Source organism: Aquarana catesbeiana, linkage group LG06, assembly GCF_042186555.1.
Source record: "Aquarana catesbeiana isolate 2022-GZ linkage group LG06, ASM4218655v1, whole genome shotgun sequence".
Taxonomy (NCBI): Eukaryota; Metazoa; Chordata; class Amphibia; order Anura; family Ranidae; genus Aquarana; species Aquarana catesbeiana.
Window position 1 is genome coordinate 56580281 of NC_133329.1, and position 26712 is coordinate 56606992.

At 42.2% G+C, this 26712-nt stretch overlaps 1 protein-coding gene across 1 annotated transcript; it reads left to right on the top strand.

Annotated features, from left to right (window-relative positions):
* Window positions 1-802: 802 nt before the first annotated feature.
* Window positions 803-8069, top strand: LOC141147590 (zymogen granule membrane protein 16-like). Its single transcript, XM_073634818.1, has 3 exons — window positions 803-857; window positions 5605-5737; window positions 7636-8069. The coding sequence occupies exons 1-3, from the start codon at window positions 803-805 to the stop codon at window positions 7964-7966; spliced, it is 519 nt and encodes a 172-aa protein (XP_073490919.1). The 3' UTR covers window positions 7967-8069.
* Window positions 8070-26712: the final 18643 nt, after the last annotated feature.

Consider the following 26712-nt stretch of genomic DNA (forward strand, 5'->3'; position numbering starts at 1 on the left):
GACTGTTAGGAACATCTCTGCATGTGGGGTAAGATCTTCTCTCAACATGACAATATAATCTCAGGCAGGTAAACATAAAATGTCCTTACCAGACAGGGTGGACTCACAGGCCGTTGGCGGTGAGTCAGAAAGGCTTGTACCGTGAAATGGTGTAGTAGATCAAACAGTAGAGTTGTTCGGATTTGGATCCTGCCGGTAGACTTGGCTAGAAGGAGCAGAAAATATCACCAGATGGTGTGTCTCTGAGTGGGTTGGACCGGACCCAGGTGTCCTTTCGAACCAGCTTCAATCATCAGCCAGATACCACCTCATCAACGACCATCCACATGAAGGGGCAAGGAACAAAAGAAAAACTTCCACATGGTGTAAATCCGTTTGAAGCGTTAAGGAGTTTATTGGTATAAAGATTACAAAAAATTTTATCCAACAAATGATAAAAACTGGGCAGTAAAAATTAGGCTCAAAATGGGCTGGATAGCGCAGTAGGTAATGGTTAGGGTAAAACAAACAGATCCGACGCGTTTCGTCCTCTAAGACTTCTGCTGGGGTATGAATTATGAAATTTATCATTTGTTGGATAAAATTTTTTGTAATCTTTATACCAATAAACTCCTTCACCATGGACTCAGCCCTGGGGTGAAGGGCTAGCCCGCCCCTGGCTCTGGAGGTGCTATCCTGCCTTTGGGGTGTCAGAGGTGGTAGTCCCAATGAAGGTCTGTATTGTATGAATTATGGTTTTGGTTTACAGTAATTTGTATTACTATAACACATAACTTCTAGGTGATAACTGAAAAAAGACAAGATGCTGACCATCCTGTGTGTGTGCTTCTCGCTGGGCTCCACAGCAGCATCAAAAAGTGAGTATGAGTTATTACAGCACCCTATAAATCTATTGTACTAGTGGATGATGATTGATGTTCATGATTGATTAATGATGATTGACGATGATAATTTATTTCAACTATTTATCTAGTGCTGACATATTATTAGCCATCGCTTCACAAGGTACATAGAACCATTCACCCTGTTTGGAATCAGTGTGGTCAGGTGCCAATTATTCTACTAGGGGGTGTTTGGATTGTGGGAGGAAGCAGAAATATTTGTAAGGAGCTAATTACAAATAAACAATGTACAAACTCCATGCAGATGGTGTACCCAGAAGAACCACATCAAACAAGTTCCCCTTCCACCTCAAACAGAACCCAGGGATAGAGGAATATAATAATAATTCATAAATTATTTAATTTAAATCAATCGAAAATAAATTAAAGGGTCACCCCAAGCAACAAATTAAATCAGAAGACTGGTAATGTTAACCAGGAGATAGAGCCACCATCCACTTTATTTGTTTAAAAATGTAGCTGGACCCTTGGTAAGGTAGCCCTCTCCCCTTCTTAGTCTCATACTCACCTGTCCCTATTTGAATGAAATAGCCGCTCTCCACATTATAGAAATTAACCAAAAATCCAGCAGGGATGGTGAGAATCCCCATAATAAGCACAGCAGGTGTACAGACCCGGGACCTCATCACAGGGATGGTGGAACCCCTCATAATGGGCACAGCAGGTGTACAAAGCCAGGACCTCAACACAGGGATGGTGGGAACCCCTCATAATGGGCACGGCAGGTGTACAGACCTGGGAACTCAGCACAGGGATGGTGGGAACCCCTCATAATGGGCACAGCAGGTGTACAGACCTAGGAACTCAGCACAGGGATGGTGGGAACCCCTTATAATAGGCACAGCAGGTGTACAGACCCAGGGACTCAGCACAGGGATGGTGGGAACCCCTCATAATGGGCACAGCAGGTGTACAGACCCAGGAACTCAGCACAGGGATGGTGGGAACCCCTCATAATGGACACAGCAGGTGTACAGACCCAGGAACTCAGCACAGGGATGGTGGGAACCCCTCATAATGAACACAGCAGGTGTACAGACCCAGGAACTCAGCACAGGGTTGGTGGGAACCCCTCATAATGGACACAGCAGGTGTACAGACCCAGGAACTCAGCACAGGGATGGTGGGAACCCCTCATAATAGGCACAGCAGGTGTGCAGACCCGGGAACTCAGCACAGGGTTGGTGGAAACCCCTCATAATAGGCACAGCAGGTGTGCAGACCCGGGAACTCAGCACAGGGATGGTGGGAACCCCTCATAATGGGCACGGCAGGTGTGCAGACCCAGGGACTCAGCACATGGATGGTGGGAACCCCTCACAATGGGCACAGCAGGTGTACAGACCCAGGGACTCAGCACATGGATGGTAGGAACCCCTTATAATAGGCACAGCAGGTGTGTAAGCATGGGGACTTATTGCAGGGATGGTGGGAACCCCTCATAATGAGCATGGTAAGGGTACAGAGCCAGGAAGTCACCAGCTAAGTCCCCCGAGGAAACTATCAAGTGTTTTACTCTCCAGCAACCACCAAACACTAGAATTGGTGGACCGATTCTAGCAGGTCACCTTTCCTTATGCATCTTTTCATGATGTGCTTAGTTTTAATTGTTTACTAGGGATGAGCTTCGAGTTCGAGTCGAACTCATGTTCGACTCGAACATTGGCTGTTCGCAAGTTCGCCGAACAGCGAACAATTTGGGGTGTTCGCGGCAAATTCGAATGCCACGGAACACCCTTTAAAAGTCTATGGGAGAAATCAAAAGTGCTAATTTTAAAGGCTAATATGCAAGTTATTGTCATAAAAAGTGTTTGGGGACCCAGGTCCTGCCCCAGGGGACATGGATCAATGCAAAAAAAAGTTTTAAAAACGGCCGTTTTTTCAGGAGCAGTGATTTTAATAATGCTTAAAGTCAAACAATAAAAGTGTAACATCCCTTTAAATTTCGTACCTGGGGGGTGTCTATAGTATGCCTGTAAAGGGGCGCATGTTTCCTGTGTTTAGAACAGTCTGACAGCAAAATGACATTTTGAAGGAAAAAACTCATTTAAAACTACCCGCGGCTATTAATGCATTGCCGACAATACACATAGAAGTTCATTGATAAAAACGGCATGGGAATTCCCCAAAGGGGAACCCCGAACCAAAATTTAAAAAAAAAATGACGTGGGGGTCCCCCTAAATTCCATACCAGGCCCTTCAGGTCTGGTATGGATATTAAGGGGAACCCCGGCCAAAATTAAAAAAAAAAAAAGATGTGGGGTTCCCCCTAAATTCCATAGGTCTGGTATGGATTTTAAGGGGAACCCCGCACCAAAAAAACCCAAAAAAACGGCGTGGGGTCCCCCCAAAAATCCATACCAGACCCTTATCCGAGGCCCGTACCAGGCCACATGCCCTCAACATTGGGAGGGTGCTTTGGGGTAGCCCCCCAAAACACCTTGTCCCCATGTTGATGAGGACAAGGGCCTCATCCCCACAACCCTGGCCGGTGGTTGTGGGGGTCTGCGGGCGGGGGGCTTATCGGAATCTGGAAGCCCCCTTTAACAAGGGGACCCCCAGATCCCGGCCCCCCCCCTGTGTGAAATGGTAAGGGGGTACAAAAGTACCCCTACCATTTCACTAAAAAACTGTCAAAAATGTTAAAAATGACAAGAGACAGTTTTTGACAATTCCTTTATTTAAATACTTCTTCTTTCTTCTATCTTCCTTCATCTTCTGGTTCTTCTGGTTTTTCTGGCTCTTCTGGTTCTTCCTCCGGCGTTCTCGTCCAGCATCTCCTCCACGGCGTCTTCTATCTTCTTCTCCTCGGGCCGCTCCGCACCCATGGCATGGGGGGAGGCTCCCGCTCTTCTCTTCTTCATTTCTTCTCTTCTTCTCTTCTTCTCTTCTTCATTTTCTTCTCCGGGCCGCTCCGCAATCCATGCTGGCATGGAGGGAGGCTCCCGCTGTGTGACGGCGCTCCTCGTCTGACAGTTCTTAAATAACGGGGGGCGGGGCCACCCGGTGACCCCGCCCCCCTCTGACGCACGGTGACTTGACGGGACTTCCCTGTGACGTCACGGGGAATGCCACAGGGAAGTCCCGTCATGTCCCGTGCGTCAGAGGGGGGCGGGGTCACCGGGTGGCCCCGCCCCCCCGTTATTTAAGAACTGTCAGACGAGGAGCGCCGTCACACAGCGGGAGCCTCCCTCCATGCCAGCATGGATTGCGGAGCGGCCCGGAGAAGAAAATGAAGAAGAGAAGAAGAGAAGAAAAGAAGAAAAGAAGAAGAGAAGAAGATGAAGAAGATGAAGAGAAGAGCGGGAGCCTCCCCCCATGCCATGGGTGCGGAGCGGCCCGAGGAGAAGAAGATAGAAGACGCGGCGGAGGAGATGCTGGACGAGAACGCCGGAGGAAGAACCAGAAGAGCCGGAAGATAGAAGAAAGAAGAAGTATTTAAATAAAGGAATTGTCAAAAACTGTCTCTTGTCATTTTTAACATTTTTGACAGTTTTTTAGTGAAATGGTAGGGGTACAAGTACCCCCTTACCATTTCACACAGGGGGGGGTCGGAATCTGGGGGTCGCCCGCAGACCCCCACAACCACCGGCCAGGGTTGTGGGGATGAGGCCCTTGTCCTCATCAACATGGGGACAAGGTGTTTTGGGGGGCTACCCCAAAGCACCCTCCCAATGTTGAGGGCATGTGGCCTGGTACAGTTCAGGAGGGAGGGGGCCGCACTCTCGTCCCCCCCTCTTTTCCTGCGGCCTGCCAGGTTGCGTGCTCGGATAAGGGTCTGGTATGGATTTTTGGGGGGACCCCACGCCGTTTTTTTTTTTTTTTTTTGGCGCGGGGTTCCCCTTAAATCCATACCAGACCTGAAGGGTCTGGTATGGAATTTAGGGGGAACCCCACGTCATTTTTTTTTTTTTATTTTGGCCGGGGTTCCCCTTAATATCCATACCAGACCTGAAGGGCCTGGTATGGAATTTAGGGGGACTCCCACGTCATTTTTTTTTTTTTAATTTTGGTTCGGGGTTCCCCTTTGGGGAATTCCCATGCCGTTTTTATCAATGAACTTCTATGTGTATTGTCGGCAATGCAATAGCTGCGGGTAGTTTTAAATGAGTTTTTTCCTTCAAAATTTCATTTTGCTGTCAGACTGTTCTAAACACAGGAAACATGCGCCCCTTTACAGGCATACTATAGACACCCCCCAGGTACGAAATTTAAAGGGATATTACACTTTTATTGTTTGACTTTAAGCATTATTAAAATCACTGCTCCTGAAAAAACGGCCGTTTTTAAAACTTTTTTTTGCATTGATTCATGTCCCCTGGGGCAGGACCCGGGTCCTCAAACACTTTTTATGACAATAACTTGCATATTAGCCTTTAAAATTAGCACTTTTGATTATTCATGTTCGTGTCCCATAGACTTTAACGGTGTTCGCGTGTTCGAACAAACTTTTTTCCTGTTCGCATGTTCTGGTGCGAACCGAACAGGGGGGTGTTCGGCTCATCCCTATTGTTTACATATCCCCTAAATCTCCAACCTCAAATATCAACATATTTGATTAAAACCACACTCATTTTGTTAAGACGTGCCTATTTTAAGTTGCTTTCACAGCAATCTCTCTGTATACTCACATGCAATATACACATTTCCAGTAGGAGACACCTTCCTGTTTGATTGCTCTCCATTTTTTTCACCCTTGTAGTTCAGTCGCGGCTCTCTTCCTACACTGGGGAGTTTGGAGCTGGTGGAGGTACTATCTTCTCCTACTCTTCGGATCAACTGAACGGGCAAATAACAGGCATTCGCGTCAGGGAGAACCCCAGCCATGTACTTGGGTAAGGACTTCACACTATCTCTTTTCTATCACATCAACATCTTCAGCACATTTCATGTACAAATCTGTAACGTAAATTGCCTAGGCTCAGCTGAGGTCATTAGTGTATTGCAGGCAGGAGGTAGCATTTCCTCAGTCTCCTCTCTCCCAGTGATCATACTGCAACATTGTAACTTTGTAGCAAGCGACAAGGTGAGAAATTACAGCAGGGGGTGATGTGTATGAGACATTTGTGAACACAGCCAAGAACTGCACATTCACCAGGATTAACATGATTGTGTCCTCTCTGAGCCAGCATCAGTGGTGGCTGGTGCTCAATATTTTGGGTGGAGGCGGCAAACAAACCTGCCCCCCCCACACGCGGGAGACGGACGTCAGCGATCAGTGGCCTTACCTTAGGAGGCCGATGCTGCTCCGCGCTCCAGCTTACCGAGGGAAGAGCCTGGGCCATTGCAGAGCAGTAAGTGGGTCCTGAGACCCAATTGACTGGAAGTCCTAAGACTCACGGTCAATCGGGTCTCAGGACCTGCTTCCTGATTTGCCGGGAGGAGAAGCAGTAAAACGTTAGCGAATATTAATTTGCTAATGTCGCACAACTTTTTTGAAGCCAATTAGAGCCTCAAGCTCTAATCATGTGCTTAAAAAAAAACCCTTTGAAATCCATGTATCCAGTGCTCTGCATGTAGATTAGGGGCTGAGCGCATGGATTATGGGGCGGCGCCCCTGCGGCCCTAATGGAGCGGCCATCACTGGCCATCATCTCCAGGAAGTAGATAGTGACCCTGGATAATGCTTGTACAAAAATAGCGCCAACCTCCTGGAGAGAAAAGCAGATGAAGGCATTGTCAGGGGGAGTACTGTGATCTCTGTGAGTGACATACTTGTAAGATACATTACTGAGCATGCATGGACTTAAAGCGGAGGTCCACCCTAGAATAAAAAATTACATTAACATTCTCCAAAAAAATCTATAAAAAAAATTTGAAAAAAAAACAATTTTTTTACTTACCAGAAACGCCTGTTGCTAGGCAGTCTTCCTAATCTGCCTATTCCGCGGAGCTGTTCGGTTACTTCCTCTTCTTCGGCGAGCTGCCCCGTTGTCTTCTTGGACATGTGTGTGTCCCAGAAGACGACAGGGCCATTCACAAAGCGCCCCGCGACTCGCGCATGCGCATTAGGAAACGGGCAGTGAAGCCGCAAGGCTCCACTGCCTGTTTCCCTTATTTTGGATGGCGGCGCCGGCACCCGATCCGATGGACAGATTGGCCTCAGGGGGCTGACATCACGGGCTCGCTTGACAGGTAAGTGCCCTTAAAAGTCAGCAGCTATAATGTTTTTGTAGTTGCTGAAAAAAAAAAAAAAAGGCTGGAACACCGCTTTAACACAGAGGGCTCTGATTTCAGCCTTACATCACAACCCTTATGCGGCGTACACACGAGCGGACTTTACGGCAGACTTGATCCGGTGGACCAGACTCCGTTGGATACTTCGATCGTGTGTGGGCTCCAGCGGACTTTTTTTCCCCAAAAGTTCGATGGACCTAGAAATGAAACATGTTTCAAATCTTTCCGACGGACTCGAGTCCGGTCAAAAAGTCCGCTCGTCTGTATGCTAGTCCGACGGACAAAAACCCAACACTAGGGCAGCTATTGGCTACTGGCTGTGAACTTCCTTATTTTAGTCCGGCTGTACATCATCACGTACGAATCCGTCGGACTTTGGTTGATCGTGTGTAGGCAAGTCCGTTCATTCGAAAGTCCGTCGTAAAGTCCGTCGTAAAGTCCGTCAAAGTCCACCTGACCTAGTCCATCGAAAAGTCCGCCCGTGTGTACGCGGCATTGGAAAAATTATAATACTGCTTAGTCTTTCTTCTCATCTCTTTATATCGTTTTTCTCCAGGATCCAGCTCCAATATGGTGGCATCTGGGCACCTTATTATGGAAGCTCCTCCGGTACTCTTTTTGAGGTCCTGCTGTACCGTGATGAAAACATCACTCAGGTATCAGGGAAAGTTGCATCCTATGTAAAAGAGCTGGTCTTCGTGACAAGCTGTGGAAGAATATTTAAATTTGGGCAACCATCAGGCACAAGCTTCAACGATTTTCCACTGTTCGAGGGGACTGTACTACGCTACATTAGCGGGCGATGTACCACCTCAGTCCTGACCAGCATCGGCTTCCACTGGGGCAGCCAACCCGGCTGCTACTACTGTAAAGATGGCTCCAAGTGACCTCAAGAACTGAGGAGAGCCAACCAAACCAACCAGCCAGCCAGACTCTTGGCTTTTTTTTTACTTTCTACCTTTCCAGCATTCCCTTATAATGAAATATTAAAGCTTTTAAATATTCCGCTGTGTCTAAAGAAGCTTGTTAAGTAGCTATTACTAAATGGGAATGTGATGTAATGTTGGTGCTGCGCTGTTATGCCCCGTACACACGGTCGGATTTTCCGATGGACAATGTCCGATCGGAGCGTGTTGTCGGAAATTCGACCGTGTGTGGGCGCCATCAGACATTTTCCATCGGATTTTCCGACACACAAAGTTGGACAGCAGGAGATAAAATTTTCCGACAACAAAATCCGATCGCGTCAATTCCGACCGTGTGTGGCCTGTTCCGACGCACAAAGTGCAACGCATGCTCAGAAGAAATTCCGAGACGGGACAGCTCATTCTGGTAAACTTAGCGTTCGCAATGGATACAGCACTTTCGTCACGCTGCAATGTTCAAAATGGTTTAATACAGCGCACTCTCTTCTTCTTTATAATGTGACAAGAATTAAGTAGTTTTGCTGCTCATATTCACACACACTTCTCACAAACTTTTATTTGTGTTTTTTTAGTGGGATTCCCTGAATATATTGTTATTAGTTGTCACATCTGACATTTTTTTTTTTTTTTTTTTGTATTTTCAGCCTTTTTTTTTCTTTAATGTTTGGATTTTTTTCAAGGCTGATCTTTGTTCAATGTTATTTTTATTTTTACTCCAGAATATTTTTGTGTGTGTTTTGTGTGTCAAGTTACCCCAACACCATTGATATCTTTTATTATTTAATCTCCAGGAGATTGTTTGGTGTTGGTGTCCCTTGTTCATTTCACATTGTATATTTGAAATGTACCTGAATCCTCACAAACCAACTGTCTTTTTTGAAGTAAAACACATAGGAGAGTAGAATTCAAAACAAAAATCATTTATTAAGGGCTCAGAACCAAACAAAGAGGAAGGCAACACTGGATCAACAGGAGAAATTAGTGAAGCCTGTGACCCCCACGGCAGACATCAATTCTTCAACATCAAAATTGGTGGCCTGAGGAGTCCATATCTAAGGGAGGGCAGTCTGGTCCGGGATTCGCAGAGATCTGGAAAGCAGCAGATGACATCTATTTTACCAGGCTGTGGTACCACAAGAGGCTGCATTTTTTGGCCGACCAGACTGAACCCAGGGCAATCACTGTCTGGTCTTCCTTCCACGCTTCCTTCCGGGCTGTGGCTGTGCAGTTGGAGATGTGGCAGGAGGAGGAGTAGGACCTGGAGGAGGTGGAGGACTGGGGGGACCTGGAGGAGGACTGGGGGGACCTGGAGGAGAGGGAGGAGGAGGAGGAGGACCTGCAGGAGGAGGAGGAGGACCATCCCAAAGGTGTGTCTGAGGTGTAATTTGGCCCCTCATACCTTTCTCCAGAGCCTCCGATATGAGGGCCTCACACATGGCTTTTTGGCCCTCCTCCATCCTCTGCATTTTATATGCAATGAAGGCAGCAATGTTCTCCTCCATGGTGTGGGGTGCTCCCAGGACCTCTGTAGCCCTCCAAAAGAATCCTATAGCAGCCTCCTCTAGGGCACTCCTCCTACTGCCACTTTCTCTTTTCAGGGGGGGTGGAGGGACCTGCAGATCAGCCAGCCGGCTCGGCCCGGCCACCTCCTGGCTGAGACTTCCCTGTGTATGAAAAAGGGACATGGTTTTAGTTTTTGCTTCATCAATCACAATCATAAATTACTACTCCCAACTAACATCTAGTTAACATCATTGATTGGACAAGCAGAAATATTTAGAGGAATGCTATACCTGGCTCAATCTGGGCTCCTCCACATGTGGCCTGGAGGGCCCAGGTTGGGCGTCAGAAGCCTCAGCCGGGGGGAAGGAAGCGTGGAAGGAAGACTTGAGAGGGATGGCCTGGGTTCAGTCTGGCCTACCAGAAAGTGCAGCCTGTCGTAGTACAACATCCTGGGGACATAGATGTCATCTGCTGCTCCGGATCTCTGTGAATCCTGGACCTTCTTGCGCTCCCTTAGATATGTGCTCCTCAGGCAACCAATTAATATCTTTAAATAGGTGATGTCTGCCGTGGGGATCACCTGCTTCACAATTTCACACAATTGCTCCAGTGCTGCCTTCCTCTTTGCTTGGTTCTTGAAATGGGGGTGTTTAATCTCCCACAGACAGGGCAGCTCCCTTAGCATATCTATGAATACTGACATGAAGTCATTGTCTTTCAGTAAGATATCCATGTTCACTGCAAGACACAACACAAGACAAAGCCTAATGTCAGACAAAACTCTCCTAATCTTGTTACAATATAGGCCTCAATCTAGAAGCAGTATAGGCACAAGTTTGTCTCTTACCTTCGTTCTTATGATCGGCGCGTCCAATGCTCCTTCCTCCGCTCACAGATCGTACGTAATACGCACGCGTGTTACGCTTTATACACACTGGGCATGCATGTAACTCCGCCCGCCCCTGACGTTCTTTCTAGTCTATTCCCCGCCCCTTTTTGTTCGGCGCAGTGGGTGAAGAGCATGATGGCGGATTTAGAGCAGGTGTGTGCTAATTATAGCAATGAGGAGGAGGAGGAGGAAAGCCCGGATCCGGACACGTCCCGATCCAGAAGGAGACGTTTTAAGGCCACAAATATGTCCTTTGGGGAGATGTTGGAGATGGTCGACATCATGAGGAAGTCCGACTATGACGGAAAATATGGGCCTTACCCCAACCCCAACATCCGAAAGGCCAAAATCATTGCTAAAGTGATCAAAAGCCTTCACAGGAATTTGGGGTACGAAGATCTAAAGATCAGCTCAGGAAGCGGTGGTCGGACCTGAAGTTGAGAGAGCCAGAGCAGTACCGAAAGATCTGGAGAGTGCTGCAAAAAAGTAAGTAGTTGTGCTGTGTTCCTATTCTTTCTGTCTTTATTCCGTTCGTTCTGCTCCATATGCTTTTATTAATTGTAACGTTTAAAAGGGCAACTTTAATGTTCATGGGCCCATTATTCGTTCGTATCTGTTATATTCTTAATATCTAAATTTTAATTGGCTTTATTAAAAAGAATATGCATTTTCCATATTTGTGTGAATGATAGGACTTTGAGCTAGTGATATCCAGATGACGACTCATTGACTGAAAATGCAGGTCAAGACCCTGTCAGAATTTGATGGATTTTGTAAATAATATATGTATGGGTTGAAAATCTTCCTATGTAACCAATACTCTGTTTGATTTATGCGTTTATGTTTTAAGTGGTCTTATAGGCTCTCTCACATATATCCTGTTTCATGTTTAGAGGGTTGATTAAAGTGAAACAGATGTTAAAGAGGCTTGTATATCTACTCTAGCCCCCACTCTTAGGAAGGAGGAGAAAGGGGAGTGTATGGGAGGGATTTGTGTTTGGGCGCGAATTTGAAAGACTGAGTTCATATAGACACAAGGAATCCAGTCTTCTGCCTCTGCACACACATCTTCTGCTTCCAAGCCACATATACCTATTCAAGACACAGCTCTCCTATGCACACAGAATTCCTTCCAGGACACAAGAAGTTAATCGGCCATCTTGAAGAGCTTATTCAAAGGGAAGCACATGGTCTAATGACTTTAAGAACTTTTTTCAGATCTTTGAAACAAATGAACTATATTTGAACATTTTTTGCCTATATGAAACAATACTAATTCTGAATATGAATGTACTATTTTTGTAAGTATTTTTCAAGTTTATGTGTGTACAATAAAACACACAGTTTGATTTAAGCTGACTCAAGCAGAAATAATTCCAAAATTCGTCTCACGAGAAATCATCATTATTGAAGGCTTTTTATACAATATTAAGCCATTTATTTCATTGGCGGACGCCAGCCAGTTTCAATCGTCAGAAGTTTTTGCCACTTATTCCGTTGAACAGAGGGGAAAAAAGTGAGGAACAGGAAAAAACTTTGCAATTATTGAAAGAACCTAGAAGAATCGTTTGATTGACGTTTTTGATGATTGTGTGAAGACCAGAGGATTTTGGATACAGAAGTCTTGACAGACGGTTTAATTAGGGTCCAGCGGAAAACGGAAAAATTTTATATTCGGTGAGTACCAAAATATGGAATTTATAAATGTGTTAGCTGAAGAAAGTAATTTAGAATTTGAAGGTTTAGCCAGTCATTTTTCTGATGCTAAGTTGTGGAAATCTATGTTTCAGCAATGCCTACAGGCAAATAATGAAATTGATAAAACTAGATTTTCATTAGCTAAATCTAAGAGAAAATTAAGCAATGTGATGAAATTAATTACAGTCTTCAATGCAATGGTTTTTGATATGCCAGGAAAACAAAGGCAAAGTGTAACAGAAATTGCACAAACACAGGAGAATTTACATATTGAAAAATTAATGATTGAAAAAGATGCATTAGAACATAAAATGAATGCATTATTGGAATCGGTTAAAGAAAAAGAAAGTTGTATTGCTTTTTTAACTCAGAAAGAAATTGAACAAGAGAATGTTATAAGTTTGCTTAAAACGCAATTATTGCAAGCTCAGTCTTCTGCACATGCTCAGTGTTTAGCTTATGAACACGTGACAAAGTCAGAGGCGAGGGATAATGATGCTGATTCTGGAGTTGACTCAGTGGAGTCATTTTAGGAGGTTAATATTTCCTCAGACAATGAAAGCGTGAAGTCTGTTGATTTGAATAATAGTAATATTCAACAGAAATGTAAATTTTCATCGCCATATTCTCAAAGAAAGGTATATGCAAAAAAAACAACTCTTAAATGTTTAGTTTGCAAAAGAGAGGGTCACATAGCTAGGTTTTGTGTGATGGCTAATAATAATGATATACAAAAGAGGTTGTATTATCCGAAAACGATGCCAAGATGCTATGAAGTGTATTCTGTGCGCTGGTGTAGTAATTTGAGGTATAGAGGCCATAATAATCAAACTAATTTCCCTTTTAAGACCCAAATGCAAAGATTGCAAACTACAAATAGTCCATTAAGACAGGAAAGGTATCACTATGTATCATATAACACTGTGAAAAACAATGTTAGCAGTCCTTAAATGAACTGCATGGATGGTAAGGATTTTCTGGTTATTGTTTCTTTGCTATGGATAATAAGGTTATGATTTGAGGTTCAGAGATTTGGTTTTTATTTGATCTATTTTTAATACTTTCAAGGATAATCCTTTGGATTATTAATTTTTTATTAATTTTTCCCAGTTATGATTATTATGATTTTAATTTTTTATTTTTTGTTCAGATGGAACATTGAGAGGTTTAGTTCACCTGATAAGGGGGTAATTAACAGCTTTGTACTTAATTAGCAAAGGATGCAGATTTGTTTGGAGAATTAGTGATTTTAACCTGAATATGGTCAAAATTATGTTGTGGAAAAAACAAATATAAGATTTTCCTTCGTTTTCAGAGAATTAAAAGGTGGATCTATCTTTTGAGTTCTCATCGGGTGATATAATATCTATATTTTGTTTATGATAACTGGATCTAATATCATGACTTAGATGGATTTTCTATATTTTAATGTACCACAACACCTACAGGTGGAATTCACTAAATTTAACTATGACAGTTTAGATCACATTGGTAAGCAAAAATTGCTTGAATTTCTTAAAGAGAAATTCTATTTGGACAAATTGGAAGAGACAGTAGATAGAGTAATTAAATCTTGTCTAATCTGTGTACAAAGATATTTTAATTATTGCTAGGATGTTGATTAATCATGTTTTTCTAGTTTGAGGTATACTAGCAAATCCCAGTAGTGGCAGAGGATTCCATTTTATAGGTAAAATCATGCAGGTAATGTGTAACATCTTGGGAATAGGACAGAGATTTCATGTATCATATCATTCACAGTTTGCAGGTACAGTTTTTTCAGTTACAAAGTATTCTTCATTTGAATTATTGACAGGAAGAATTTACTTTGTCACTTGTTTCACAATGAACTATTGTTGGCAGTATACAGCAAGGATAGTTAGTGTCCCTCTGAAGTGTATTATACTGCAATGCTTGTGATTTGAGAAGGGATATTAGGATGTTATTTAAAGGTATTGAATGTCATTCAGGAAAGATATTTCTTTTTGGTATTTTGTGCTCCTTTTGCATAAGAGTGTATTGGTTATAGATGATACAGGACAATTTGAACAGAATTGTGTTACATGCAGTTACTTGTATGAAAAAAATGGTCCTTCCACACATTTTTAAGTTTGAGTTAAAAGATCATAATTTCTTATTTTACAATATTCCTTGTTTAGGAGATTACTAAGAGACAATTTGTATATATACTGATATGTAGTATTTGTTTTAGAAGTTTAAAGAAACTTGTATTGTATAAGTTAAATGGTTACTCACAGAGCTCATAGCCCCACCCTTAGGAATTTGAGAGTGATGTGACACCCACTTTTTTAAAAAGGAGGGGGGAATACTCATTGAGAGTCTGCATCTGTGGGACTACAAGACAAAAAAGAACCTTTCTGAATAAGAAAAGGAGGGGGTTTGTTTTTTTGGGAGTAGAATGCCTGTAACAGAGTTTTTTGGCAGACATGCATTCCAGCAGATGTTGCAACAGACATTCACTCCAGTATACACAAGACATATACACAGTATGAGAATTGCTGTTATATCCACACACACATATCTTATTCTTGTAACATTTTGTTATTTTATTATTAAAACCAAAATTATCTTTTATTCAAGATAAACGGTTTATCAAGATTGATAATTAAGAATGGAAAGATTTATTTAAATCAAAAATTAGATGCTGTTAGCATAAGTTTATACAGAAAGAAAATGGTGATCAAAGAGTTGCCATGTGTAAGGTCACACCCAGAGATGGTGAGATACACGTCACAGGCAGAATTAAAGGTTCAGGAGAAGTGGACCATGGCAAAGTAATTGGGAAGGTCCATTTGACATCTTGGATGTTCAAGGGACAATGGTACTAGTTCAAGGATTTCTCAATTTAGTGAAAAAGCATGTATAAATAAAAATGTGGGTATAACAAATGTAATATTCTGAGATAAATGATGCTGCTTTTATTTTTCCTAGGAATGAATTATATTTCACTAACCTGGAGGAATCATGGATTCTAAAAAAGAAGAAAGATGACAGTTCAACAAAAGAAAGTGTTAAAGAGAGAAGATTTATCATCATCACAGGATTCATCTTTTTCCTAGTGACAATTTTATCTGTGGTAAAATATATCACAAACTGTTCCAGCTATGCAGAGGTTAACAGGATTGAAGAATTACACAACAAAATCATTACATTATTCAGAGACAAAAGAGATCTAGACACTGATATCAATATAGATGATAAAAGTGATAAAGACATTGATATTAATACAGAGGACAAGAGTTTGATCTTAATACAAATGACAGAATATAATTCTAGATATGTTGATATTAATACAGCTGAAGAATTTTATGGATATGTATTTGTAGGACAGGGATATGATTGCTGTATAGAATTATATTTCATTCATAGTAATAATGTTGAGGTAAACGTTAAAATAGAATCCAAAACAAATTTTGTTAAAATGCTGGGATCTTATAGGTTAAACAACAGAACCCGGAACTTTTAAATGTAATATTTTGGGAAGGAGTTTTTGGTCAGTATTTGTAAAAGGTAACAATCTTTGAACATTTTTGAAGATAATGATAGTTTGCATTTGATATGTAAAACAAAAATATATGTACCTCAAGATTCATTGGTAACTTGGAAAAGGAACGATGAATTTTTGGGAAGTTTTCTTCACAGTTCTACTATGATAATTCATAAAGGAATTTATGGTAGTGTGAATTGGATCAATAATACATTTGTTTATCAACAAATGAGAGTATCTTTGAATGATACTGGTATATATGAATGTTGCATATCAATAGTAAATTATCCAATGAAATGTGCGAAGGCAAGTGTTGTTGTAAGGTCTCCTAGGAAAACTCCATGTGTTGGTAAGAAAAGTGTCTCAGCAAATCCATTTCAGATTAACCATTTCCAATCCAGAACTCTTTTGAGAGAGGGAAAGTTTGTCATTATATTGTGGAACTTTAATGTTTCAGAATGGAAAATTTCTACAAGGTTTCCACAATGTCAAGGACATTTGGTTAATATGGAATTGGGTATTGAAAGATGGTTTGGAATTAATAATAGAAATCATAACAGAAATAAGCGTGGTATTGTTGAAGGTATTTTAGGAGGGATTGGCACAATTGGGAGTATTACTAATAGTATGGACATTAATACTTTAAAGTCTGATCTTGAGACAGCTGGTTTAGTGGGTAGTAACGGGATTAAAATACAGAGAAATTTAAATGAAATTTTAGAAAATATGGTTATTAAAACAGCTAATATAATGGGTCAATCTATTTTACATCTTCAAAATATTACTCTTGATTTAATGTTAAGTGAACAACATTCTCATATTGCCAGAGCATGTTTAGAGATCCAGACTGAATATTCCACTAATTTTAAAATAATTGCACAAGCATTTCAGAGTGGAATAACCCCTCTTGGCATTTTACAGAATTTACCCAGAGAATATGTATATGCTATAAATCATACAGATTTATGGGTAAATAAATGGATAGGATGTAAACAGGATGTTTGTTATAGTTCTTCTATGATTCCAATAGCAGGACAAGAACAAATTTTGGTTCCAATCACTGTCTTGGGATTACTCGTCAGCAATACACAATTATTGTATTATAAATTACAGTATACAGATTTTGCATTTAACAATGAAAATTCTGAATTAGAACAATTAGATTTGTCATCATGTTTACAATTTCAGTCTAAAGTTATATGTTTACCTAATCAAGATAAAAGTATTTTTCATTCTTGTTATCATAATCATACATTATGTTCAGCAAGAATAGAAAAAGTTGAAACAATTTCTGAATTAATTACTCGTGTAGATAAAAAGAAAGTTTGTTTCCAGATCATGTCAGATACAGAAAGGGTTAAAACTTTTTTCTCTTCTTGTACAAATACAGAAAACCTAAATCAAGGCTTGTATTGTATAGAAGGAGACATTGTAGCAATAAGTATTAATGGGTTTAGAACAAATTTAACAAATATGCTTATGAAAAATATAAGTGCTCTTCCCACACAATATAATATATCTCAGATAGATGAATTTCCTTGGGAAGAATGGGCAAATGTAATTCATAAGGATAAAGGTTTATTGATAGCTTTGGCTAAGGAACTTCAGAATGCAGAAATATTGTTTAAACACGAACAAGGTAATTTGCAAGAGATATCTCATCAATGGTCAGAATTTTCAGGAAGTAATTGGTGGAAAAAATTCATTAATAGTGTATCAATTTGGGGAAAAACTTCAATAACCTCAGCAGCAGGAAATATTTTATCACATCCTATAGTTATTCTTTTTATTATTATTATGTTATTCATTATATTCATTCATTATATTTCAGTTATGTTTGATGTTTAGAATGAAAAAATTATATTATCGAATTAGAAATGAAATCAAGAAAGGAGATGATTTATTGCAAAATAAACTTAAGAGAAAGATGGGTTTTGGTATTGCAGACTCGGTTGGTGATGGAAATACATTTGGAGTTATTGGATCAGTCAGTATGAATGGGACATGTATGTTATGAATGGATAAAATATGATTGTTATTCATATTTCAGAGGGGAATGTTATATTCTCAATATCTAAATTTTAATTGGCTTTATTAAAAAGAATATGCATTTTCCATATTTGTGTGAGTGATAGGACTTTGAGCTAGTGATATCCAGATGACGACTCACTGACTGAAAATGCAGGTCCCTGTCAGAATTTGATGGATTTTGTAAATAATATATGTATGGGTTGAAAATCTTCCTATGTAACCAATACTCTGTTTGATTTATGCGTTTATGTTTTAAGTGGTCTTATAGGCTCTCTCACATATATCCTGTTTCATGTTTAGAGGGTTGGTTAAAGTGAAACAGATGTTAAAGAGGCTTGTATATCCACTCTAGCCCCCACTCTTAGGAAGGAGGAGAAAAGGGAGTGTATGGGAGGGATTTGTGTTTGGGCGCGAATTTGAAAGACTGAGTTCATATAGACACAAGGAATTCAGTCTTCTGCCTCTGCACACACATCTTCTGCTTCCAAGCCACATATACCTATTCAAGACACAGCTCTCCTATGCACACAGAATTCCTTCCAGGACACAAGAAGTTAATCGGCCATCTTGAAGAGCTTATTCAAAGGGAAGCACATGGTCTAATGACTTTAAGAACTTTTTTCAGATCTTTGAAACAAATGAACTATATTTGAACATTTTTTGCCTATATGAAACAATACTAATTCTGAATATGAATGTACTATTTTTGTAAGTATTTTCCAAGTTTATGTGTGTACAATAAAACACACAGTTTGATTTAAGCTGACTCAAGCAGAAATAATTCCAAAATTCGTCTCACGAGAAATCATCATTATTGAAGGCTTTTTATACAATATTAAGCCATTTATTTCAGTATCAAACATTTTTCTTTCGGCCTCTAGAACACCATTGTTTAGGCTATATGCATTTTCACACATTTTTTTGGGCCTACTTGGATGCCAAATATTTGTTTTTGTAGATGGGTTTGTTACTAGAATGAAATGCCAACTAGATTGTGTGTAAGGAAGGGACACTGAGCAGCTGTTTTCACATCTGGACACTGGAGCACTAGTGTGGGAACCCAGAACACCATTTTTATTAGGGGGGCCACACAGGTGCTCCAGTGTATACTATAGGGGGGGCTACATCTGTGAAGCTTGTACCAAACAGGTAAAGTATTGCAGCTTGACAAAGGCCAATAAAAAATATACATCTTGGAACTTGGCTAAAATAGACAATTGTACCCCACTTCCAAGCAATGTTTCCTATTTCTAGTTCTGCCATCAAATATCTGTGTGCTAATTATACCATTTTTGTTTTACATAGGGGAGAAAAGACTCGGAGGACACCCCTCATCCCAGGAGAACACAGACCCCCCCCCTATGGAAGAAGGTGAAATACCCCAAACCCAAGAAGAAGAGCAGGAGGAAGAAGAAGATGTGGTGGAGATTGGCACCACAACAGGTGAGTGTCTGCGACCACAGGCTCAGGTAAAAGAGATGGATGGTGGCAGATTTTTGAGACCTTTTTTTTTTTTCTTTATCTCTTTTTAGGTGATCGTGATGTGAGGGATAGAGAACGCTTTACTTCTGAAAGTGCCCAGATCCTGATCGGGGAGATCATGGGGTGTAATTCCGAACTGCAAAACATCCAGCAAAAAATCAATGATGTGATTAAAAAAATAATAACATCATTGATGTTTTGGGGCGAATTTAAACCCCACAAAATCACTTGTTTTATTGTGGTCCAATCTTTTAAAATGTTTTGCAATGTTTTGAAAAGCCAAATTTGGAGGATGCATACAGTGTGCCAACATGTGCTATCTGCCATCACGGGAGATCAATGGACGCGTTTTGGGGGTGCAACCCCTTCCTCAATTGTAAAGTAGCATTGAGGAAGGGCTTGCTCCCCCAAAGCACGTCCCTTGATCCCCCCTGATGGCAGATAGCACATGTTGACATTCGTAAATTGGTGTGCATCTTCCAAATTTGGCTTTTCCAGGGGTGATTTCCCCCCATCTGAACGCTATATCAAACCCAGTTCCTAAATACTGATGTCTGATATAGCCTTCAGGTTTTACCTAATGTGAACTTTGTAAGTTCAAGTTTTTTGGCTTTCTTGTTGGTTTTACACAGGCCTGTTTTATCCGAAATGGATATTTCGATTTTTGACTACTGCAAAAATTGTTATACAACAAACATGTTGGTTTGTTTTAAAAACCTTTGGTAAATGCACATGTGATTGTGCAGGTATAAAAAAAGTGGCTTACCCAAGAATGTGTGGATTATTGTCTCAACACTACAACACTTTTGGGGTGATGTAGTTGCTGTTTTATGCAAAAATGGGGGTTATTTCCTAAGGACAAATCCACTTTACACTACAAGTGCAGGTTCAGTGCAGTTGCAAGTGCACTTGGAGTGAAATGTGTTTTTGCATGTAGGAAATACCAGCCAACAGTGCTTTGTATAATAAGGTTACACAATCATGACATTTTCTGGACTCCACACATTTCTGTCAGGGTCAGCTAAAACAAACACAAGCAGTAAATGTCCACAAAGAATTTCTTTTTTTTTTTTTATTTGAAAAAGGCTTCACATATTGTCTGGCATATTGATAGCCCCTGCAAAGAACTCCAGGTAGCGTAACCGGACATCACGGGCACTCAGGGAGGGCAAGCCAGGACGGCCACTTTCAAGCGCCGTCGGTGTTGTTGGATGTAGGATTCCGGCCTCAGGCCCAACTGAGCCAGCATAGTTGGCAGAATGTTTTCTTAAAAAATGATGGAGAACACAGCACGCCAGTATTATATGGTTCAGTTTATACTCCGCCATATGGATGGGTGTCAGAAATAGTCGGAACCGGCTGGCCAGGATTCCAAATGTGTTCTCCACCACTCTTCGGGCTCTGGCCAGCCGGTAATTAAAAACCCTCTGTTCCGGGGTGAGGGTCCTCATCGGGAATGGAATCCCCCAGCGCAAACGCTTCATCAGCAACGAACACAAATGGGAGACCTTCCACATTGTCCTCTGGAGTTGGCAAGTCCAAGCTGCCATTCTGGAGACGCCTGTAGAACTCCGTCTGGGCGATCACTCCACCATCGGACATCCGGCCATTCTTCCCCACGTCCACATACAAGAAGTTGTAATTAGCCGACACCACCGCCAACATCACTATACTATTAAACCCCTTGTAATTATAATAGTACGACCCCGAGTTGGGTGGTGGGACGATGTGGACATGTTTCCCATCAATTGCCCCTCCGCAGTTAGGAAAGTCCCACCGCTGGGCAAAGTGGGAGGTCACAGTCTGCCATTCCTGTGGCGTGGAAGGAAACTGTTGAGGAAAAAACAATAAACATTACTATTTTTTCACAGAAACATGGCAAGCAGATTATACACAAACATTATGGGGCAACCTCCAGATAGCATTTATTAAGGGGAATTTAACAACGCCAAAGTATAAGGTACACCTATCATATTCCCCCTCCCCCCCTCTCATGGGCCATTTCTAACATTGTAGGGGGGGAACTCTTGGACAGGTAACCCTCTTCACTTCATTGAGAGATGAATGCCTAAATAATGGGTATTACTTGGAACAGCCCCTCCTTAGTTACACTATTGGCAGTCCACTGGACAGGTAAGAAGTGTCATAATACAAAGATATAAATACACACTGTACACATTTGAGGACATTTGGACATTCTGCTATTACAAAAACTTTAAACAGTACCATTGAAAAGTATACAGGCAGGCCCTTGCACTACATGCTTTGGGGAATTCATTCATAAATCTGAGCACTAAAGAGGTGGGTATAGTGTGTATGGGTTTGGCAAAGTCAGCAGATAGATGATTGAGGATAGATAGAGAATTGGAATCAGCTGACTTAGCAGTTGGGGGAGGGAGGGTTACTAAAAATTATTTGGGGACACCACAAAAAAAGGCCTCTGCCACTCTGCCTGAATTTAAATCAAAAATAACATTACCAAACATTTTAGGGGGTGTTTGGGGTAAAGCACTACTATGGAGCTGATAAAATACATTGTTAAGTGACTACATGAGGTGAATATAGGGCAGGAGACACCATGCTGGGGAGGTTAGTGAAGGGCAAATATGTATGAAGGACCGAAAATAATAATTACATAAAATTCCAGCATGCATGAGGACAAAGGGGACATTCACAGCATATTACAATCATGGTAATTAGGGAATGAGGAGAGAAATAAAATATATTATCAAACATTCAATACAATAAAATGTGATATAAAAGGATAAAAATCTTACCTTCATATATTCCTTCTGCAGGACCTGTATGATGGCAGAACAGGTCTCTGGGATAATGATCCCCAGAGCCTGGGGGGAGATGCCTGTCGAGAACTTTAAGTCCTGCAGACTTCTCCCTGTGGCCAAATACCGCAAGGTAGCGACCAACCTCTGCTCCGGAGTGATGGCTTGCCTCATGCAGGTATCCTGCCTGCTGATATAGGGGGTCAGCGAAGCCAACAAACGGTGAAACACGGGGTCCGTCATCCTGAGAAAGTTCCTGAAATCATCAGGATTATTCTCACGGATCTCACGGAGCAAAGGCATATGAGAGAACTGGTCACGCTGAAGCAACCAATTCTTGGTCCATGAACTCCTCCCCACCCTGTTCATGGACTGGACTTGTGTCAAGGTCAGGACCCCAACACCAAGCCCCCGCACAGCACGAACTCTACGAGGAGTACGCATACGAAACATGGCTAGAAAACAGTCGGCTACTCAGAACGAAGTAACAGAACGCACTGAAGAACAGCAAGGCCTGTGAAGAGCGACCTGAAAAACAGCAACAAGCAGGCAAGATCACACAGGAAACTCTGATACGAACTGACTGCACGCACTGAAGAGCAGATACAAACCCACAAGCACAAACTGAACGGCAGAAAACGATCTGAAAGCCACGAGTCTGAAAAAGTGCGAATCGTCTCTCACCAAACTTTTACTAACACGAGATTAGCAAAAGGAGCCCAAAGGGTGCCGCGCTTGGTTCTGAACCGGCCTTTTCTAGTCTCGTCGTACGTGGTGTACGTGACCGCGTGGTGTGCGACCGTGTGTAGGCAAAACAAGTTTGAGCCAACATCCGTCGGAAAAAATCCTAGGATTTTGTTGTCGGAATGTCCGAACAAAGTCCGACCGTGTGTACGCCCTATTAGAGTGATGGAAGTATACTTAATCAATAAATAAAGGATATTTCACAAATTATAAAAAACAAATGATGCATGTGCCAAAGTGAAATGTTATTCACTAAAATGAATCTCCCAGAGTGAAGTATATCCAAAACGTGCAAATGATCAAATAAATGTTTTAAAACAAAGATATTTCATAGATATTTATTCACATTGCACATAGGTTGGACGTGTCTTTTTTCGACCTCACCTACTATGTAACAATGTAACATTATAATAGTGGCTAGTATGTGCATAAGTGCCTGTAACTAATCAAGATACAAAATTGTGCAACTTAAATTCATACGTTGATACAATTAGGAATTGAGGCTGGGTATAAGGTTGGTTGATTAAGGAAGTATGTGTGCCTTATTATTAATTACCTGAGTGCCTTTCCCAGCCTTACCTAGTTACACATTTACACATACTCACTTTATATATGCTACTTATCATTATATTTTTTTTTGTTGTCACTCATTGTTTGATTATTTCAGTTATGATTTGATACACTTATCACATGCCCACCTTGTTACCACACCCACTAGTGGGACACATATATATATATACAATTAGTAAGGTTGAATAAAGACACCAGTCCAACCTGAGTGAGTACACACTCACATCAGTCCCTACCCTCAAGGAGCCCACAATCCAAGGTCCCCAACTCATATTCATATACTAGGGCCAATTTTTGGACAGAAGCCAATTAACCTACCAGCATGTCTTTGGAGTGTGGGAGGAAACCGGAGGATACCCACGCAGGCACAGGGAGAACATGCAAACTCCAGGCAGGTAGTGTCGTGGTTGGGATTTGAACCAGCAATGCTTTTTACTGCTAGGTGAGACTGCTACCCACTACACCACTGTGCCGCCCAGTTGGTTCATAAGCTTAGCACCTGCATATTTTTCATAACCTTTTGGTATTTACTCAGTGGCTATAGGGTAGCGACAATCACCTAATTTTTTATACTTTGGATATCCATGCCTTTATGAGTCGGTGTCGCTGACATCCGGGTCCACCGGTTCCAGTAAAAGTGTTTCATCTCATATACTTAGCGGGGACTCACCATCCTGGATGTTTCGTATTTCAGCCATCTCATTCTACTTGTTTGAAGATTATCACTTCATAGTTGTGGACTCCCATCCCATTTTCCTTTTTAGGACTGGATTCATTTTATGAAACTTATTTTCACATCATTTATCCCACAATGATGGACTTCATCACTATATTAGATGTATACTAGAGTTTTTTTCACTTCACTGTGTTATCTTTTCTTAGCGCTACATTTCACTTACTTTACTACAGCACATTCTGACACTTGCCTGAGTCACTTGCTTGCAGATCCAGGCCGGGGTCCCAAGAGCACGATCACAGCCCAGCACAAGCTTTTTATTTCCTCTCCCAGCATTCCCCTCTCCTACTCCAGGCGGCTAGTATTTGTAGTCTATTACAGTCCAGCCTGAGTGTGAAACCTGAGTCCTGGGACTACAGCTCCCAAGATGCTTTACTTTTCTCCCTGGTGTTGATCACTATGCTGGCAAGATGTGTTAACATAGAGTTTTAGCTGAGCACTAGTGGGAAGCAGTCTTACTGTAGCAATGCTGCAGAGTGTCTCCTGACAAGCAGGCAATATCAGCCAGCTCCTGGCTACACGTTTCTAACTGTAGCCCTGGGGCACACTCCAGTAGTGTAACTGATTCCTTTTTCCTCTGCAGACTCAGGGTCAATCACCCTTTCAGTCACTTTTGGTACTGGACACTCTTCAGTTAGGGCATCCCCTTGTCCCATTCCTGTTCAGACTCTCCTGAGGGATCCCAATCCTCCTCCTCTAGCAATTCAAATCCATCCCCAAACTTGGGTGACCCCAGGTCTGTCCCCTTCTCATTCTCTTTCTCCTGAGACTCACCTGGTCCCATCGCAGCATCTGGCTTCCCAGGTGCTCTATCTCTATATGGGCTTCTCCCATATAGTGCTAGACGTTGTGTCTCCTTCCCTAGAGCAAATCTATGCCCCTGACCAGAGGTATAGCTGGCTGTCTTCTGTCCTGGCCCTAAAGACAACTCGGCCTTACCCGCGCTAAGCGCTGATAGATTTGCTGACAGCCTCTTGCCCTGCTGCAGCTTGTCCAGACAGTTCTGCCATTTCAGTGCAGAAACTGCTGTCCCAATTAACTCTTAGTACATTTGGTGGTAGATCTAGCAGTGCTTCTCCACAGTGATCACAGCAATTCCATGCCTCTATTTTAGCGGTTACCTACCTGCACTGCCCGCAGGCTATTGCAATGTGCTCAGACCCCTTTGTGGTACATAGGGCCAAGCACTCTTTGTGTGCCAAGTGCACTCCTGTATCAGTGAGCCACTCCTCCTGCAGCACTGCCAGCCAGTCTGGATACCTCCGAGCAGTATCACTCTGGGTAGTTGTCACGATCTGGTAACCAAAAAATCAGATGTGTGCCGCCATCTTGGTGCTTTCACGTGTTGCCCACATGCTGAACGCTCCTTCTCCCGCGTCTGCACTCTACCTGTGCAGCTCTGAACTCCACCTCCAGTCTCTTTGACGCCAGAGTCTCTCTCGCTCCACCCACCCAAACTCTTTACAGTCCACTAGAAAATGCACCCGCCTGGCAGCGGTTCTATCTAACAGAATAACCTTGCCCCTATAACACACTATTGCATCAATCCTCTTCTGTATCCACATACACTAGACCGTCCACAGAACATGCCAAACTCCAATCCTCTCATTGGTTGCTGATAGCAACGGCTGCATACACTAAAGAGAAATCCCAGACGGGCCCACACATGTAGTGCTCACCTCCAAAAGGGCCTGCTGATTAGCCCCAGGTTCTTTTCCCAGGTTAGTGAAACAGCAGCCAGGTACACAGCAACAATCACTTTTTCTGGCTCACTGAACAGTCTAGGGGTTTGTCTTTTTGAGATTTGTTGTTGAAAAAAATTGAATGGGGCAAAGGGAGCTGTGGGATACTCCAGTAACACTGTTCAGCAATAAGAGGACACTCTCAACTTTGTCAAAGCTTCTTAGCCCAGTTCCCAGTTGCAGCTAAGGCAATGAGCAACTCTGAGATACTATAAGGATTGCCCTAGTTAAGCAAGAATTAGCACCGATGCACAAGGGATAGTAACAGCAAACAGTCACCAGGATCCTAGACTCGAGTCTGTACTCTCAATGTCCTTGGATACTTGGATGCCTCCTTCCAATATCAGCCAGACATACACCTACAAGCCCTCCAGACCAGACTCCAGGTCAAATCCCTTGATTAGTTCCAGAGATTCTTGATAAAATAGGTCCCCCAGCTCTGGCATAGCTGGGACCCCGATAAGGACAGGTAGAAAATCAGCTGTGATGCCTAGAAGGACAGCAGCCCTTCAGGCTGGGAACTTCTCCTCCTGGAAAAGAACAGGGCTGCTCCAGACCCCAGACTATTTATGTACTCCCCAACCATCTAGTAGGCACCCTCCCAGAGGAATTGGTTGAGATAACGTAAATATTCAGGCTGCCAATTTGCCTTTTCCTGCCCACTACATTCTAGAATCCACCAGAAGAAACGGGGAACTAATCAAAACTGCATCCAGTGAAGTCCAGAACAACCCAAAGCAATCACAAACTGCTCCACTGATTGCAGAGGAGCCAAAAACAAAATGTAAACACACAAATGTAACAACCTACCTATCTAAGAGGGTGTTACACTCATTAGGTTTGGGGGGGGCTGCAGAGGATGTATTACTTTTCTTACCCCTGCTTTGCTCAGCTCTGGGGCTCTTCTTCCTCTTGTACTCAGGGCTGGGGGAGGTCCCTCAGAGTCATCACGTACAATAAAGGGCTATTAACCTTGTATTGTACATGAAGGAGGCAGAAGTCCGACCATGGCCAAGAAAGCATT